The 16,975-nt window shown below is 48.4% G+C and overlaps 3 protein-coding genes across 3 annotated transcripts; all 3 read right to left on the bottom strand.

The window, feature by feature from the left end:
* Window positions 1-7,220: 7,220 nt before the first annotated feature.
* Window positions 7,221-7,493, bottom strand: EI90DRAFT_3034797 (uncharacterized protein; the record flags this gene model as incomplete). The annotated part of the gene is made up of 1 exon (XM_039058562.1): window positions 7,221-7,493. A coding segment is annotated over one exon (273 nt), but the record flags the coding sequence as incomplete, so codon positions are not given.
* Window positions 7,494-11,786: 4,293 nt separating this feature from the next.
* On the bottom strand, window positions 11,787-14,002 carry EI90DRAFT_1764052 (uncharacterized protein). Its single transcript, XM_039052169.1, has 3 exons — window positions 13,817-14,002; window positions 13,501-13,764; window positions 11,787-13,449 (listed from the first exon to the last, which is right to left on the bottom strand). The coding sequence occupies exons 2-3, from the start codon at window positions 13,702-13,704 to the stop codon at window positions 12,067-12,069; spliced, it is 1,587 nt and encodes a 528-aa protein (XP_038922606.1). The 5' UTR covers window positions 13,705-13,764; window positions 13,817-14,002; the 3' UTR covers window positions 11,787-12,066.
* An 809-nt stretch (window positions 14,003-14,811) lies between these two features.
* On the bottom strand, window positions 14,812-14,997 carry EI90DRAFT_2841489 (uncharacterized protein; the record flags this gene model as incomplete). The annotated part of the gene is made up of 1 exon (XM_039053691.1): window positions 14,812-14,997. A coding segment is annotated over one exon (186 nt), but the record flags the coding sequence as incomplete, so codon positions are not given.
* Between the last annotated feature and the right edge of the window lie 1,978 nt (window positions 14,998-16,975).

The raw sequence follows: 16,975 nt of genomic DNA, 5'->3' as shown, positions 1-16,975 counted from the left end.
GCCTGTGCAGACACCATGACATACATGAGTCGCCACCAGCACCAAAACTCCACTGAGTCATTGCAAAGAAAAGGAGGAGGGATGTGCCCTCAGCCCACAGAGACAAGGAAACCACAGAAGCAGCCCCGGAAGTGGCAGTCTCCCCACCCACTATCTACATTCTCTCTAAACACCCCTCAGCCTCGCTGTGAAGCTGACCACCCTCACCTCCCTCGCATCTGTATCAGTATCAGCACTCCTAGTGTAAGGAGGTGGTAACCCCACCCCTTATTTCCCATTACATAATTGTATAATTGTCTTGTAATAAACATGTATATACAAAGTACATACAATAGTGTGGGAAAGTGGAAAGAGCAACTTAGCCTTTCCTCCCATACTGTTGCAAATAATAACTTCATACAAGTTACTTTTGTTGGCAGCCTGAGGAACTAGGCTAACCAGGGTTGGCACCTACACCAACCCCTTACACCTAGACTCGGGAGCCACCGGGAACTTCGTGAGCCCTGAGTTCGTCCAGAAGCACAACCTCAAGACCACTCCACTCCCTCAACCCATCCCTGTCCGCAGCGTCGATGGCACCCCAAACGAGAACAGGGCAATAACCGAGGAACTAGAGGCCCTTCTGATGTTCGGATGCCATACAGAGTGGGCCCGTTTCGCAGTTGCAAACCTCAGACGACAGTCCCTCATCATAGGGCACTTGTGGCTGCTGCACCACAACCCGGAAGTAGACTGGGTATGGCAAAAGGTCATCATGTCCCACTGCCCATCCTCCTGCCAGGCACCACGAGTGCGAGACAACCAAGACCCCATGTTGGAGCCTGGGGATGGAATCTACGCTGTAGAAGAAATAACGGTCACACTATGGAAACCCATTATGGAAATATGCCAGATAAATCACAAAACCCCATACAACAAGTCGATATGAGAAAATAGAAGGACCTGAATTTTAATGAACTTTTACGAATTATTACAACTACACATGATAAATTGGAAGAAAGAAAATTAGCAAAAATACTTCAAGCTTAGCATCAACAAGAAGGAATTCTCAGGGGAATTTATAGCAAATATTAAACAAAGAATTAGGACAATCGACCAAGATTTGACTATAAAAACAACCAGAGAACCTCCACAGAAACTACTTTCCCACATCTGCACATGCAGTGTCAGGGCCTGGCCTCGGACTTGGAGGCACCCTGACCTCAACCCCCATCTGACCTGTCCTCACACTATGTGGGGCATGAGATGTATAGTTGTCACGGCCGTGCATTCCAGCCCGTTCCCCACCCGTCCCGATGCCGCCCGAGCCCGTTCCCGCTATGCGAGCATGAGCACGAGCCCCGACCCCAGCTCTATCCTCCATGAGGACTCCCTGCTCACTCCCCCGCTTGCCCCTAGGCTCCCCTGCCCCTGGCCGACTCCCCTGCTGCCACACCAACCTTCCTACCCCGAGTCCACCTCCGGCACCGTGCCCAGCGCGACTCCTCTACCCCGCCCACTTGGCCCCTACAGGGCTGCTATCATCCCCGCGCCCGACTCCGGCCCAACTCTGAGTCCAGCGCTGCTACGATACCATCGCGGCCCTATGCTCTTTCCTTTATTTATCTGTTATTGTTTGTTTTGACCCTCGGTCATTGCTGGCCGCTATGCGGCCAACCCCACTCCTTATTCTTGTTTGCTTCCGGACCCTTCGGCCTCCGGCCCGGGTCCGCTTCCATTCATTTCTTCCTCCTATATATATCCTGTATGATACTTTATTGTACCTTAGCTCTAATATTGATGTGACCATGACCCCTAAGTCCTGACCCCAACAAGGCAACCCCAGTGAGTCTGAAATGAGGGCCAAGAGACAGCTAGGGGGCACAGCACTCCCTTTAGAGTTGCTGAGGCCAAATGCCCTACCCTCGGGCCTTGTTTGAGGCATCGCGGCCATTGCGGCCAATAGCGGCCCGCATCGGTGACCTTCGGTGCCAACCCTGGACCAGTGTCTAACAATAGTAAAAGAAAGGGAATATATACACTTGCCTATGCGGGGCATGAGATGAGAAGAAGGGTAAAGGTCTCATCTCCCTCCATGGTTGCTATATAAAGGAATGGGTCACCTGCCCACAACTATACAGCTCCTAGAGTTGTGTAGTGTGACCCGGAGGGAACATCCAGGTGGCAGTGCCCAGTAAGCGTGGGAACGTTCTGGGCGAGTTGCTCACCCAGAACTGTGGCTGTGACCCATGCACGCGGATACACAACACAGAAAGGCAACAATGAAGGAATGGAAGGAAGGGATTGGTTGGGGAGTCTGGGGCACCCTAGGGCAGGGTGCTGAACCCTGACACGCAGCCGAGGATGGAAGTACCACAGAACAAGGATTCCTTAGGAACTAATGCAAAATTCAAAGTCGTGTTTATAATAGGAAATGTAGATGTCTTTCAAACGGATCCAATGAAAGTAATTACAGGGAAAACTACCCATAAATGACGGAGGTATGACTAAAACTCTCAGAAAACGAGGACAACGTTTAAAAGGCAAGCACGAAGAACAAGAAGTAACGACCGAGATGAGCTTGATGGCTCATTAGAAAGGAAGGAATCTAATCTTAATCCACCCAAATTTTCATAATAAAAGGATCATGCATCAATGAGATATCCAATAACAGGAAGAGCGACATCAAAAGCCTGGGCTCAGGGAAAAGATGACGTTTACGTAGGATCCATATTTAAAACACACTACGAAATTTACACGGAAATTATGATAAATAGGAAACTATAGTTATGCAAAGTTTCAGCTCAAACGGTCCAGCCGTTGTGAAGTTATACCAATGACGGGAATATAGAAATCCACATCATGTTTAAAGACACGTGAGGGTGGCGATATGAAGGGAACCGGCTGTTGGAACCAAGATCCGCACTTCGGCAGATTGCGAAGACCAATTTCCATCTAAATAAGGAAGACCCCAGTCAAAACAAAGCACGGAAAGTACAAAACAACCTTAGATCATGAGGGAAAAATCTGAAATAAATCACAGAAGCCCATATGAAGGATACAAACACCCACATATACCATAAATCCCGAACAATTAAACAGAAACAGCGCCCACATATGAACGACTACGGGAACGATGCATGTGATTACTGAATGTGCACACGAACTTTTGCTAACTCGACGGATACCAAGAAATAGGATACAACTTTAGTACCATTGGAAAGGTGGGAATAAATGAAAATTTATGATACTGAGAAAGCGAAAAACCATTCAGAAATGAATGAGATACAAGGACTGGAAGTTAGAAACCTGAAAACACATGGGAAGACAGCTTCTAGAGGTCCAGAGCCCCAAATAAAATACATAAAAATATGATATCTTCGAGGACGACCTATTATAACAACGAACAATACATACGAAGGACTAGGATGCAATAATACAAAGAGGAATCAGGGGAGAAGGACGAAATCCACGAAAACCACTAAACTATGACGGACCATGGCAGGAATTTTAGGGAATAATATTCTAATAAAGCAGAGAGCTATAACACATTCGTTTGAACAATTCTTTACTACTAGCAACTTTTTCTTTTGGTTCTAAACCTGAATAATTCACTCATTTATCATTTCAAGTCTCATTTCAACTAAATGTTACTGGATAAAAATAGAATAAATCAGCTGAAGGTCTCAGCGCAGCCGTACACATAGTCATGCAAGGTTTGAATTCAGAATGACCGAGTCATAGTGAACTTAATGGTAAATATGAGGAATTTGAAATAGGAAACTGCAGCAAATCCAGTGCAGTCAAGTTCTACTTGAACCATTAAAATAGCTTAGGCGAGGAAGGACAATAAGGATTCTAGGTGCAGTCTGACCGCAGTAGAGCCACAGTTCAGTGCAGCAGAGCGCAGTAGAACTATAGCATGAAATTTTCATTTTTTATTCAGTTTGAGGAAAATACACTGTAAATAAATCCTGTAAATACGAGGTAGAGCGTGAAAAAGGAAGGCAACCCAAGGAGTATAAAAGGGAGACCCTTTCTGCAACTTTTCACCCCCCTCAGAGAAGTAAGAAAATAGAGTATTATTTTTCTCAAGCATTTCTGGTTGTCACTCCAGTGCGAAAAAGTGATATACAGTTAAAATTGCCACTGTAGTAAAAGGCAGCAATCAGGGAGAGAAATATTAAGTAAATATTTCAACAGGAGAGCTGGTTAACACTCCAGAATTCAAAGTGTAAACACAAAACAGTTATTTTGCTACTGTTAAAACAAGCAATAAAATAAGACAAAAATAAAACAAACTCAAGGGACACTTCAGACACAATCTAAACCCATTAACTGAGTAGAATCTTTGAAACTTCACTAAGTAGAAGATTTAATTCAAGTTAAAATCCATTTTAAACAACTCTACACAGAATTACACCCGGACAAATTGAGAAATTACAATAGAGGAACAGCTCCACAGGGCTCGGTTTATCTGTAAGTCAATTCTCAGAAACTTTTAGACTAACCCATAAAATAGAATTAGCCAAAACACTCGGATTGGTACTATAATTACAACAAATATTACTAGTACACTTCCCCATCCTAACTAAAGAACCAGGGAACAGCTTGGTGGTGGTCTCGTTTGAACCTCCCAACTGACCTTCCTTTGTTCTCTCCTTCACCACTCCCCCAATCGCTGCACCTGCCGCACGCATTCCCGCCTACAGAGCGGCACACCTTCGGGATCTCCAGCGGAGACACCCAGAGAGGTCCGGCTGTGTGCGGAGATGACATGGCTCCCCCCACGTGACCCTGACCGCATGTATATAATGGCACCTGGGGTGGGAACAGAAGAAGCAGCCTTCTTCTCAACTTCCCACTTCAGACTAAGTGGTCAGGGACGCTCCCCCATGACGGGATCACCACTACGCACAGCTGACATCTGTCCCATCGGGTCCCTCGCACCGGGACTTTGCCGCTTTCGGAGCTGTCCCTGACAGTGGTCAATGCGGCGTTCATGACACACTCTGCATAGAAGACCCTTTCCTCGGAATCCTTGGTAGCATTCACATTTCCTTTTTCAGCAGCCTTCCTCTGTTGGTAGGCCTCCTTCTCAGCTTCCATCGCTGTGCATTTCGTGTGAAGGTGACCCATCTTTCCACAATCCCAGCATGTCTTGCGCGTTAACCAGGTGGATCATTCCTCCTTCCTTTTGTGTTGCCTTCCACAGCAAGAGCCTTTGGTGTGGGCGAGAATCCAGTCTTTGTCCCAAGGTCCATTCCATTGGCTCGGGCGTGTAGCTCCTCAGTTTCCACTTCTCTCCTCAACTTATCAAGATCCCAGCTCATGTCCTTGGTTGCCGCTGGAGCATTCTGGATGAGCATGGTCTGCAGGGTGCTCATGCAAGATGGGAGAGAATGGATGAGCTGCATGGCAACCATTTGATCTTCGATCCATCCTTGATTGCTGGGAACTTGTTTATTTACTTCGTGAGCAAGGTTCATAAGACCAGATAGGAAGTCCAAGATGGATTCGTAGTCACTGATCTTTGCCTCACCATACTTAGTTCTGGCATAGTATTCAGCGGAGGCACCGGTCTGCTGGTAGGCACTTTTCAAGGCATCAAATAGCGTTGCTGCAGGACTTTCGGAGTGATGGAAAATATTGTCTTGGACCAAGTCGCTGAGGGATAGCCATAGTCTTCGGCGAGTGTTATTTTCTCCTTCAGCCCATTCTGCATGTTCAGGCGTTGTTTTATCAGATGGTTCAATCCGACTTCCATCTAGGTAGCCCCAGGTGTGTCCCATCGCGAATCGGAGGTTTATAGACCACCTATTCCAGTCATCACATCCCTTCAGCTTAGCAATAGCAAGGACGGCCTTATCGATGGTTGAGTCTTTCAGAGGCATGGTATGTTCTTCGGGTCTGATCCAGAACAGGGGGGGTAACGGCGATTCAGAACAAGACAGCTCCTTTCTGAGCAAAGTTCAACAGTGCCGAACGACTACGTAAAGCGGTGGAGTAGGACTGGGCTGATAACCTGTAACAACTGCGCAGCACGATACCTCGATTAGTGAGGTATCAACTGCTAGCGCAAGTCCGGTCCTTATATACATCTTGTAATGATTCTACGCCACTGAGCTGAAACATGAGTGGTAGACAACAAAAGGAAAACAAAAGCGTGAAGACAAAGAGTCAAAGCGCGTTCGCGCCTCAAAGCGCCCCTCCCCTTCCCAAAGCGTGAATGTCCGGCCCGGGTGATTCCCTTGACCACCAGTGGCGTTGGGCTGCAACTTCTAACAGCAGTTAAGTACCTTTTCTCCCCGACAGTGGATGTCTGAGGCTGAGCCATGCCGTGAACCTCATGCTACATAGATTTCTGACGCCGTTCTTCGAGGTAAAGCGATTATCAAGCCATGCATCGCATTGCTTCATGCTTCTCCTAATCCTGAAGAACTATTATTCTCTCAACACTCCAATCTCTTGAACGGCATCCAGGTGCTTTGACCCTCAAACTCTTGGTCGATGGTCCACATCCACCTTCTGTGGGCGGCGATACCTCATCCAAGCCTTGACATATCGGCCAGATGACAAAGCAGGATTCATTGCCACTTTGGGCTTTAGGGACGCCCATACCGTCTAGAAGCTCTCTTCTTTCTTGATCAAATCCCTTCCCATAGGTGTCGCACCCCTCTCACGTCGCCATTTCATCGTCTCTATAGCTGTCCAACAAAGTGCTGTTATTATTCTCTGGTCTAGAACTGTCGTCCAGTCACTCGCTGAGATTGCATACATCATCAACTTACCCCAGGATGATAAATGCATCGCTGTTGTCCCCGTGCGCGATCTCACATCGGGCCCAGTAAGAGGCGCGTTAGGGGCAACCCGGATTCACTGCTAGTCAGGTTAGAAAGTTTTGGAGATAGATCTTGTCTGTACGTCATCGCCCGGTTGGCTTGTATGGGGCTCTGGATTCCCGTATTGCTTCTCCGGTTCCTACTGTTCTTCAGCTGACTTGCGTGGTATGAACGTTCATTTTGAACCATCCATGACGCCTCCCCCGTTTTGATTGCCATCTCAAGAAATGTTTCACCATAGCTAGCGTACATTTGAGAATTATCTCTCAATACACATCTCTTTGGCCTTTGCCTTATTTAATGCGACAGTGATCAAGAAATGCTAGGTGCGCGCTCATCTCCAAACCATAACTCAAAGACCCCCTATGCGACCAACCCACCGGCCAACCGAGGCCAACATCACCCTCGATCTCTTCTCAGGGGACGCTGCGCTGCGGAAGTCATCGATGGCCCCTCATCCCTGGACAAGCGCATAGTCGGGGGTGCTCCAAATGGAGGGCCCAGAAGGTGAGGAAGAAAAAGTAGCCACCCATTGTAGTTCATTGACTCCAACCTCTTGGTTGACTTGCACTTGAACAGAGGATATAATGGGTAAACAACGAGTCGGGGGTAGAACCGCTGAAGGCATGTTGCCGTTGGGCACAGTGTGCGTAAACACAAGCCAAACACAACACCTGTGCACCAATTGCCAATGCACAGAAGTGACATCCTCTGCGATGGTGGTTTCTAGAACTTGCAATACTACCGCAAATGTGGTAGCTGTGTGAGGCGCACCAGAGGTCCTCTGCGCAGGATGAATCACGCTATAAGTGCCCATCCGGCTGGAGCAGTCAGAATGTTAAGATAAAAAAATTTTCAATAATAACGTATACAAACTTGGAAGCGTTGAAGAGTCGAGTTGAGGTGTTCTTATGAATCTTCAAGCGGTAAACCATATTGGAAGCTTGAGTACAGTAACGAAGAGCGAGCAAATACGGGTATGAGTGGAAAGCGTTGAAACAAGTTGCCCAATCACCGGCCCCAAGAATGGAGTGGCTGTGTCGTCGCTAGCTACGGGAATGACATTGACAGCATTATATGGAAATCGTGCTAAACAGAGGTGACCGAGACCGGCTGCATTGCCAAAAACTGCAGGTGTGGCGCGAAGGAGGAATGTGAGAAGTCGGCAAATTAAAATGACATCGAGAGAATAAGGTTCCGCACGGAGTACTCTCCTGACAGGAAGGCTCTCAATGATCATGCCATCATCAATTAATCGGGTGGAAGAGTAGCATTTTCCCAATGTGGAGGAACGATGGCCGCTTTTCCCATCCAGCAAGAATGTAGCCACCGAGATACGATTTAATGCATGTGTTACAGTCGCAATGACATGATACGCCAATGGCGCACCCTTCCACGCGTCTCGGGGGACCGATTCAGATCATCAGCGGATAAACTAGGGCCACCTCTCACAGGAGGTAGCCCTCCAGGCCGAGTAGCAGTGTTGTCGAATACTCTGCCACGAGTGTCACGCGCATAGGATGGTGCCGAAGGCTTTCGGAATAGACCGTTCGTGTTGCCGAACGAGTTTGGTACTGCAGCGCCGGCGGCTGGGGCGGCAAGCCTGGAGGAGGCGCAGAGGTGTGTTCATAGCTGAACTTAGAGCTTCGGGGAGAGCCAAAGAGCGAAGTGACGACATCCGCAGAGGATCTTTTGAGCCCGCCTGTTGAGGACAGAGTGGGAGTCTTGATGCGGCTTAGTAGGCCTCAAGATGTCATTTCCCCCCTCGTCAGCGACTGGGCCCTCAGAAGTAGCCTAGCTCTGATGAGCGAGCAGGCTTTTCAGTGTCTAGGCATTTGCGAACGAACGAAACCCGGAGGTTGGGGACAGTACAGCTAGCGTCTAAAGCCGACAATGGAGATGGCTTGAATCTGCTCATCCAGCGTCAGAAAGCTCCCATCAATAATGGGTTCGAACTGAGCAACCAGCAGGGTTACGTACTCTTGCGCGCTGCATGAATAATATATATGTCTTCCGACGTCCCCTTCTGGCCGTGGCGTTAGTTTATCACGTTCTTACCAATTAGAGCGCTAGTTCATTCGATTCGTTGTACTTAGAACCGCACAAGTGTTAACGAGAAGATCGACAGGACTGAATTGTTTCAGCCAAGAACCAGGCATTGCACGGTCGCGAAGCGAGTCCATTCCATCCTTGATTACTATTCCTCATGTAAAGTGAATTTTTGGTGGGAAAGACGATCAGTTGGAAGAGTATGCACAGTAGCATACAGTAATTCCCGGATGCAGGGCTGTATACTGCCCGAGGCGGCGACGATTCGTGGTGGAAGCACTGCTTGGTCCAGGTTCTGGGTCACAATACGTGAGAATTGCAGTGCTGGTTACCGTAGAGCGCGCTTGAAACCAAGGGCAAGTAGGGCAAACCGTGATGATAGCGAGAAGGGCAGCAAAGTCTGTTGAATCATAAAGGGTTAGGAATGGCGATAAGAATCTGACTTGCACGGGCCGAAGAACAGGTAGCTGCGTATGGTCGCCGATCTATTTGGGCTTCGATCGTCTCAACCAATGTTGTGCCAGGGAGAATGTGCAGGTGCCGGCTCACGTCATCTCTGGGGGGCTCACTGAACATGGAGTCCGAGTCAGGGAGGTTGCGAATGTTTCCAATGGTGTGAAGCCAATCTGTATAAAATATCAAACAAGGAACAAAGAGAATAGGTTGATCGCTCACAATATTAAGAGTTCGACGCGCCTTCACATTATGCTTGGATCTCAAAGCTGTTCAAACAATGACATAACGAACTCCCCTTGCCACAATCGCAAGCGAGAGAGGAGATGAGAGAGATGTTGCAGGAAGATACGTCAGGGGCAGAAAAGAGGAGGACCGAGGCGCATGAACTGAATCGAAATAAACTGGGCCGGCAAGAATAGTACGAAGCGCTCTGATCAAAGGTTATGCTCCTAGCTTGGACCGAGAAGTGCTGAACGGGCTAGGCTGGATGATCAAGAGGATGGGTAATTACTGAAGTGTGGTTGCGCACTAACGCGTTGTGATCAATGGTCGAGCAAGGGAGGTTGGGAGACGTAGGTATGGGCATTACTCTGCACACAGAGTCACTAACCACTCCCGATATTACGCAATTGGCGACGCTGAAAATTTGTCATCATCTTCCTTTTCTTTACATGCTTTCTTTTACGTGATCTCGCCTGTCCCTTCCTTCCACCATTTCCGCTCCCACTCGGCTCTTGTCCTTAAAGTCTCGGTTTAACCATGTGCTTTTTCTTCCTCTTGCACATGACAATGTCACGCATGCATTAAAAGTGCCCCTTGATGATGTTCCTATGTCTGACCACAGGTATTCCATCGTCTGTCCTTGGGCACGGTGGTCCGTGAAGGTGTATGCTGGTTCCACTGTGATTTGTCGCCATACCACCTTTTTTGCTTTGCCTTTAAATAATTCCAGACTCCGAACGATTGGAAAAATTGGATTGTGTTTGTCGGATGTCTGCATTCCAATTAAACACATATTTTTATAGCCTACTTATATTCGCGAAACGAACTGAAAAAAAAAATTCATGCTGGGACAGGCGAAAGGAAACAAGGGCTGTGCAGAGTCAAGCGAAGCGCGAAGCGCAAGCACTCTAGTGAATATTCCCTGGGGGTGTAAGGAGAAATTTCGATACATGTACACGAGGTGGTAAGTAAGTGGAGCGATAATCGTCGGAGCAACGGCGGCGCAAATGCAATCACAACTAATTATGTAATCACGAATTGACTAACAAGCCACAAATAACCTACACCTACGCCCACCACATCCCCTTGGTTTTCCGACCGCACACCACGCATGCTTACATGCTTAAAGATTGGGAATGACAGACTCGGCCATTCTACGGTTTCATTCACTCCGCACCTGTGTGCTGATCGATCAGTGGCTTCTTCTCCTCCTTATCGATAATGGTTGCACCGCAGTGCAACTCCCCTTGTGCGCAACTCATCTGGAGATCCAGTTACCTTTGAATCGAGTTATTTTCGCCTCTGGACGTCTCCCCCCTCGGAACGACTAACCCTCCTGGACAACGATCCAGCTGTCAGGATACTCACTGCGAAAGCAGCTCAGGTCAGAACAATAGACTATCTAGTGGAAGCTCTTGGCACCAAGCTGTTCGGCCGCCGTCACTGGAGATATCTTACGATCCTTCCAATTGTTCATTGTACTGAAGCTGTGGGCGAGTTTGCATTCATCATTTATGAACCTATCGTTCACCCCTCAATTCCCTTCATTCCCTTCACCCATATCATCGTACACTATTGATCCGAGCATCAAACTGAATCCGGACTGAATGCTCTCCGAAACTGTTCGAAGAATCATCTTCCCATGCTCTGCATCCCATGAAATCCAGTTTCGCTTTTTTTTTTCGCCATGCATGGGCAGTGGCACCCCCTTCCAATATCTTCCGCGCGGGACGACTGATCCTTCCGAACGAGCTTTTAGCTATCAGGACGCTCGTTGGCTATGACTCGAGTATAACATGGTAGCACGTTTATCGGAATTAATTGGTGACATATCCAGCGTATCCAATTTGGCGAGTCGGCTCTTGCCTTATCATTCGGAGGGAAACATCGCCGATGTGCAGATGAAAGTTCAGTTGAAATTTGCGATTCACCACTCACCGCATACCTATACGGCTTAAACAACTACGCTCAACTTCGGTCGGAAGCACCTGAAAAGTTGGCTAGCCATTTCGTACCATGGCTCGACAGATTTGTAAAGATGAAGGGCATATTCATGTTTCGTTGCTAACACTCCCATTCTTCATCCCGCCTCCATCCCGTGTCCCTTAGCTAGTTGTACTATGCTATCCACCCGCATCTTATGATCACGCGTACCCGCATTGCAATAGGTCATATCAAGAAGCAAATTCGAAACGAGGAAGAGATGTGCAATCGCAAGGCTGCGTGATGCCACCGATGTAAATCCATGAAGTACTGTTAAGCATCTCCTTCAGCCTGCGGCTCGGATGTGCGTGCATCCCATAAGCTGAATCACAAGCCCGCAATACTTCATTCACCCTTTATTCGAAAGGGTGTTGCGGCTTACTCATTCTCCCCTCACCCGCAGTTTTGGCGCTACCGCTTCCTGTACACCAGAGACCCTCTACAATCCTAAACAGTGTTGCGGCGTAAAAAGTCATCAAGCTTATGGCCAAGAGAGTGCCGACCGAGTAAACGATAAAGAGCGCACTGGCGAATGCTAGACAACTTGACTAATGTCCACGACAATTGGGGCCCTTGACTCTCCCTGTACCAGGAATCGAGTTCCATCCCTGCTGGACTGAGGGCGGTAAAGCTTCAGGGGATCATATGGCACTCGGTGACCGTACCAGGCGTGCTGGGAATCGATCGGTCGATAGTCCCATGGGAGCACGAAGTTATTTCTGCCATGCAGGCACACGGATGATTGCAACAATGGTAGATTGATTGGTGAGGTTCTCATTGCGGCAGGCAAATCGTGAAGCCCAACCCTTCCCAATAAGTTGCTTGGTGAGAGGTCGTAAAATGTGCGCTTGATCCAGGACTCATCAGTGTCATGCTCCCCATCCGCGTCGGAATGATGCGCGCAAGCGCCTGTGTCGCCTTCTGCCAAGGGAAGAGTGGCTCGGGTGAATATAGGATCAGGGATAAGATATGAGCGTATCAGAGGGACATTAGGATTAAGGATCCGATCATTGAAATTCGTCACTTGATAACCCGCAATGCACTGGCATGATTCCGTTGACCAGGTAACGGCCCGGGTCCCATCAAAAGCGCCAACATAACGTGCTGCTGGAGAGAAACCGAGTGTCCGACAGTGAGGAGTGGTTAAATGGTTATCATCACAATGAGATGAGAGATGAGATTCAGAGGAGAAAGGAGGAGAGGTGAGAGGCTGAATGGATGGAGCCTCCGAAACAGATACGAGCATCATGTTGTTGTACCAAGGGTTGTCGAGATTCCGTGGGACTCGCACGACAAACAATCCGTTATCTGAGACTGTGGTTCCAGCTGGATAGGGACCGGTGGGAAGAGTGCCAAGATTCACAGGGGTCATACCATCACTGAGGATCATTACATTCCCATCATTATCCTCAGTGACGACTCGGCAGCTACCATGAACAAATTCGATCCAGGTCGGGAGATTGGCTGGACTGTGCTGCAATCGGCAGATTGTGCGCTGGTGGTTGATATCGGCCACCTCGATAATTCCGCTGCCAAATCCGAGTGCAATATAGCGACCATCGAGGGAGAGTGCAGCGCATGTCACGATACCATTGCGAACATCGGGTTCGTGGAATTCAGCTTCATAATTGATTGCCTTACCTCCCCATTGATTGACCACCTCTGGTAGTTCACTCAACTTTGCCTGCATGACTTCTTGGGCGATGAGCAGATCCCTGCTTAATGGAATGGTGCCACCAGAGAACTCGCCGAAGGCAGAGAAAATCCGGACAGGATCAGCGAGGTGGCCATATTGTTTGTAAAGGGATGACGAGGGTGGGGCGAAAGGAAGCTTCGATCGATAGAGTTCCCATGGTGCATCCGCAGCAGTCTCAGCTGCCTCATGCAAGCCTCTCAGAAGTTGGATTGAATGGTGATTCTATCAAAAAAGAGATCAGAAAAAAGTACCAGAGGAATCATTTATACTCACATTGCATTGGAGTAATTCGGCAGGAAATGCAGCACACCATTGCAAGTGCATGAAAGTCAAGATGTATTTTTGCGTGATGAAGGAATTAAACTCGTTCTGCAATTCAATGGATTCTTGTGAAAAAAGTTGCGAAGGGTCCAAGTGCTTGAGCAAGTATTTAATAACATAGGAGAAGCGCCTGTGATAATCGTCCTTTTTCGCCATAAATTCCTTCCATATTCTTTCATCTCCTAAATGGGGAGTGGTAGGTATTCCGAATGCATCCTGCTCACAATAATTGTTGAAGAGTCGAAGGAGTGGCAATCCAATGAAATACCCTTTCACATCATCAATGAAGAATATCTTGTCCTTCACATCGCCAATTGGTTCCCCTGTGATGAATTCCCTTGCTGTTGCATGATAGAAAGTGACAGCCTCTTTGTTCCCTAAGGGGAGGTTGACGATGGAGCTGATTGGTTCCAATGTCGCACGGATCTCGTCGTCGCCGATCTTGAAAAGCTGTGACATAAAAGAGATGGTAATCGGTTCGTGTGCTGCAACAATCATGCCAACCACTAAGCGATACTTCTTGGCTACATCTGGGTGAATATCAGATGAATCCAGCATGTAGGCTTGTCGAAGAATTCGCAAGTACTCCCAGTTGAGGTTGGCAGGTGCATCAGTGAGGGTTACCAACTCCCGGAACACAGACTGTAAGGTGCGGCCATGCTGCGTCTGCAGGATGACATCGCGAACCCAGATAGAGGCCATTACAGGTAACCCCCGACAAGCCCGAGCGAAAGCATCGAGTTCCTTCTTGTCTGGTTTCCACGAATACTTGTCAAAGAGGTGCTGAAGGCCCTCTTCCACCATACGGCGGACCGTCTGGAAAGTTTCTTCCATGACGACCTTGTCCAAATCTGTGCACAGTATGACATGACCCTTGGCCCGAGCTTCATTCCAAGCCGAAATGACTTCTGGCTCAGGACGAGAACTAACTAGGACAGAAAATATCGGTGGCAGCTCCTGAAAGGCAAGCACTAGTTCCATCAGGGACCCGAGTGTTTCCTGATCCCCGCACTCATCAAGCCCATCCAGGACAATAACGATGCGGTCCCTTCCCGAAGACCATATGTCCTTCAAGCCACGCATAGGCTCAATTATCAGAGTATTGATTTGTTTTTGCAGAGGGAAATGCTGAACAGAGTCCAAAGCCGGTTTTCGAAGGTGTTTGATGAGTGAAAATTTAAAGGCCTCATTGAAGGACGCAAGTTGGCAGGCAAGAGTGGTAGGGAACAATTCGATAGAATCCAAGCCCAATCCTGACCGGTTCTTATCCCAAAAGTATGACGCCGCTAGAATGCCCTCTTTCTCAAAAGTCGACGCGATACTCATAGAGATCGCAGTTTTTCCCGTCCCAGGAGATCCCCGTAGCCAAACAAACCGGTTCTCGGCATCCCCTAGGCGCTTCATTAGGAACTCTTGTATCTTGACGCGTGTGCCTGGAAGGCACTCTGATTTGCTCGTCACACAAGTGTGCTCGGCTGGGGCTCGCCCGAGCCTTGATAGTTCAGCTAGAAGTATCAGTGATTAGGCAGTCTTAATGCATGTAGATAGATACATACAATGAACCGATAAACACTCGGTGCGAAGCAGGGTTAAAGTCGATATCCTAAGCTACGGCGGACGTGGTCAGTCAGGTTTAGATTATTCAAGCAATCTTGAAGCATGCAAACCTGGAGTCGATGGATAGCATCATCCAGGCACCTTTTCATACTGGCTATTTGCCGTACTATCTCGCACGCTAGAATGGTCCTCTTGACGATATTCTTTGTCTGGACCGCTTTAATGTCCTCCACCTGTTTCTCCAAGGCCCTGCAAAGGAAATGGGTGAATGCGAACAATAGGAAAACGAGCCTACACGTACACGCAAATTTCTTGCACTAGGCTGTCAAGCTCGGGAGGGACTTCTCCAGTCCACTTATAGAGGGGCTGGAGCACCGAGTCTTGCGCTTGCTCAATCACGACGCATAACTGCTTGAGATCATCGGTATTGCCTTTGACATCCTACATGCAACGTGCGTGAGGAAATTACGCTCAAGATCATCAAGACGGTTCACAAACCTCATAGATTTTAATCCATCTCAGAAGTGTATTTGGGATCTGATCAAGATTAGCGATGGGGACAAACCTGAGACCAGCGGCTGCATTTTCGAGAAGTAGTTTGGTGGTGCCGATGATCGTTTTCCTCAGATTGCCATCGGATCTACGAGGCACTGACTCCGCTGGCACTGACTCAGTTGCTGGGGCTGACGATCCAAGTGCTTGTTGCATGTGGACGCTCGGGTTATCGTTACCAGTGGCAAGTGCATTGCCCATCAATCGTGGGAGATTGGTGTTCATTTCGGTGGGAGTGGACAGCGATGACCGCGAGTCGTTCGTGGATGTCTGGACATGGGATATGCTTGGTTGGTTGCGGGCGGGACTGGGGCTAGGACTTCTCCGGAAAAGCCTACGTAACTTATCTCCAAAAGATGCTCGTTGCTCCATGGTATTATCCCCTAAGGAGCCACCAGGAAGTAGAAGGGCGGTAAGCGTGCAACAATGCAGTCGTGCGGGGCTGCCGTAGTTGTTGGAGGCAGGGGGTATGTTGTTATGACTAGCCCGATATGATTGTAGCGCCTCAGCAGCTACACTCGAACAAGAACGAGAGACGAAAGGTCAAGACCGAAAGGGTTAAGTTATTATTATGACTGATGACTACTGTGTCTTAATAGTACACCGAGGCTATGCTGCAGGGGGACGCGCAGTCGCGTCAAAGAGGCGGTGCCGCAAAGTGCACGGGTGCATGTTGCCGGCCGGGGCCGGCGTCATGACTTGTATTCCAACAGGGAGTTGAGACCCCGCGACCGGTCATCAGGAGGCTTCTTGAACCAGAAGCCCGAATTCAGGATCACTGGGCATGGTGTCGATGTGGCTAGCGATCAGGGCGGTGTGCATTGAAGGAGGCGTTTGGCAACAGGCTGCCCAGTCACTCTCAAATTAAGTGTCAACTAGACGTAACAGGTAAGGCACCGGCGAATATGCAATTTCAAAATATGACTCAGTTGGATTTGTAAAGTCACAGTCACGTTTACATAATACATAAGTTGTCTTGTCACATGTAGCGGAAATAGAATTAAATCCGATCACCTACTCCGAAAATCAGCGGATGAGTCGGCTAGCAGACTCACTTCATCTTTCGCATCTGAAGTTGGCTCACGGAGAGACGCAAGGGAAATAGTTGCCCAAACATCTCGCTGGCACTTATGCGGTTGATAATGACTTAGGCTATATGCACCCATCCCAAACACATGCTCGAAGGCTCTCAGGTGTAGCTCCCCTCTCAGCCATTATGCTCCGTTGAACATCTCAGTCCCTGCCAAAACCCAAGCAATGAGGTGATGAGAACCAACCAGTTTTTTTCAGTGTAAAGGAGATTTTCGCCGTTTCCGCT

The sequence above is a fragment of the Cantharellus anzutake genome (assembly GCF_015039405.1).
Source record: "Cantharellus anzutake strain C23 chromosome Unknown EI90scaffold_4, whole genome shotgun sequence".
Taxonomy (NCBI): domain Eukaryota; kingdom Fungi; phylum Basidiomycota; class Agaricomycetes; order Cantharellales; family Hydnaceae; genus Cantharellus; species Cantharellus anzutake.
The sequence above is the reverse complement of the archived record's forward strand: the minus strand, read 5'-3'. Positions and strand labels throughout refer to the sequence as shown.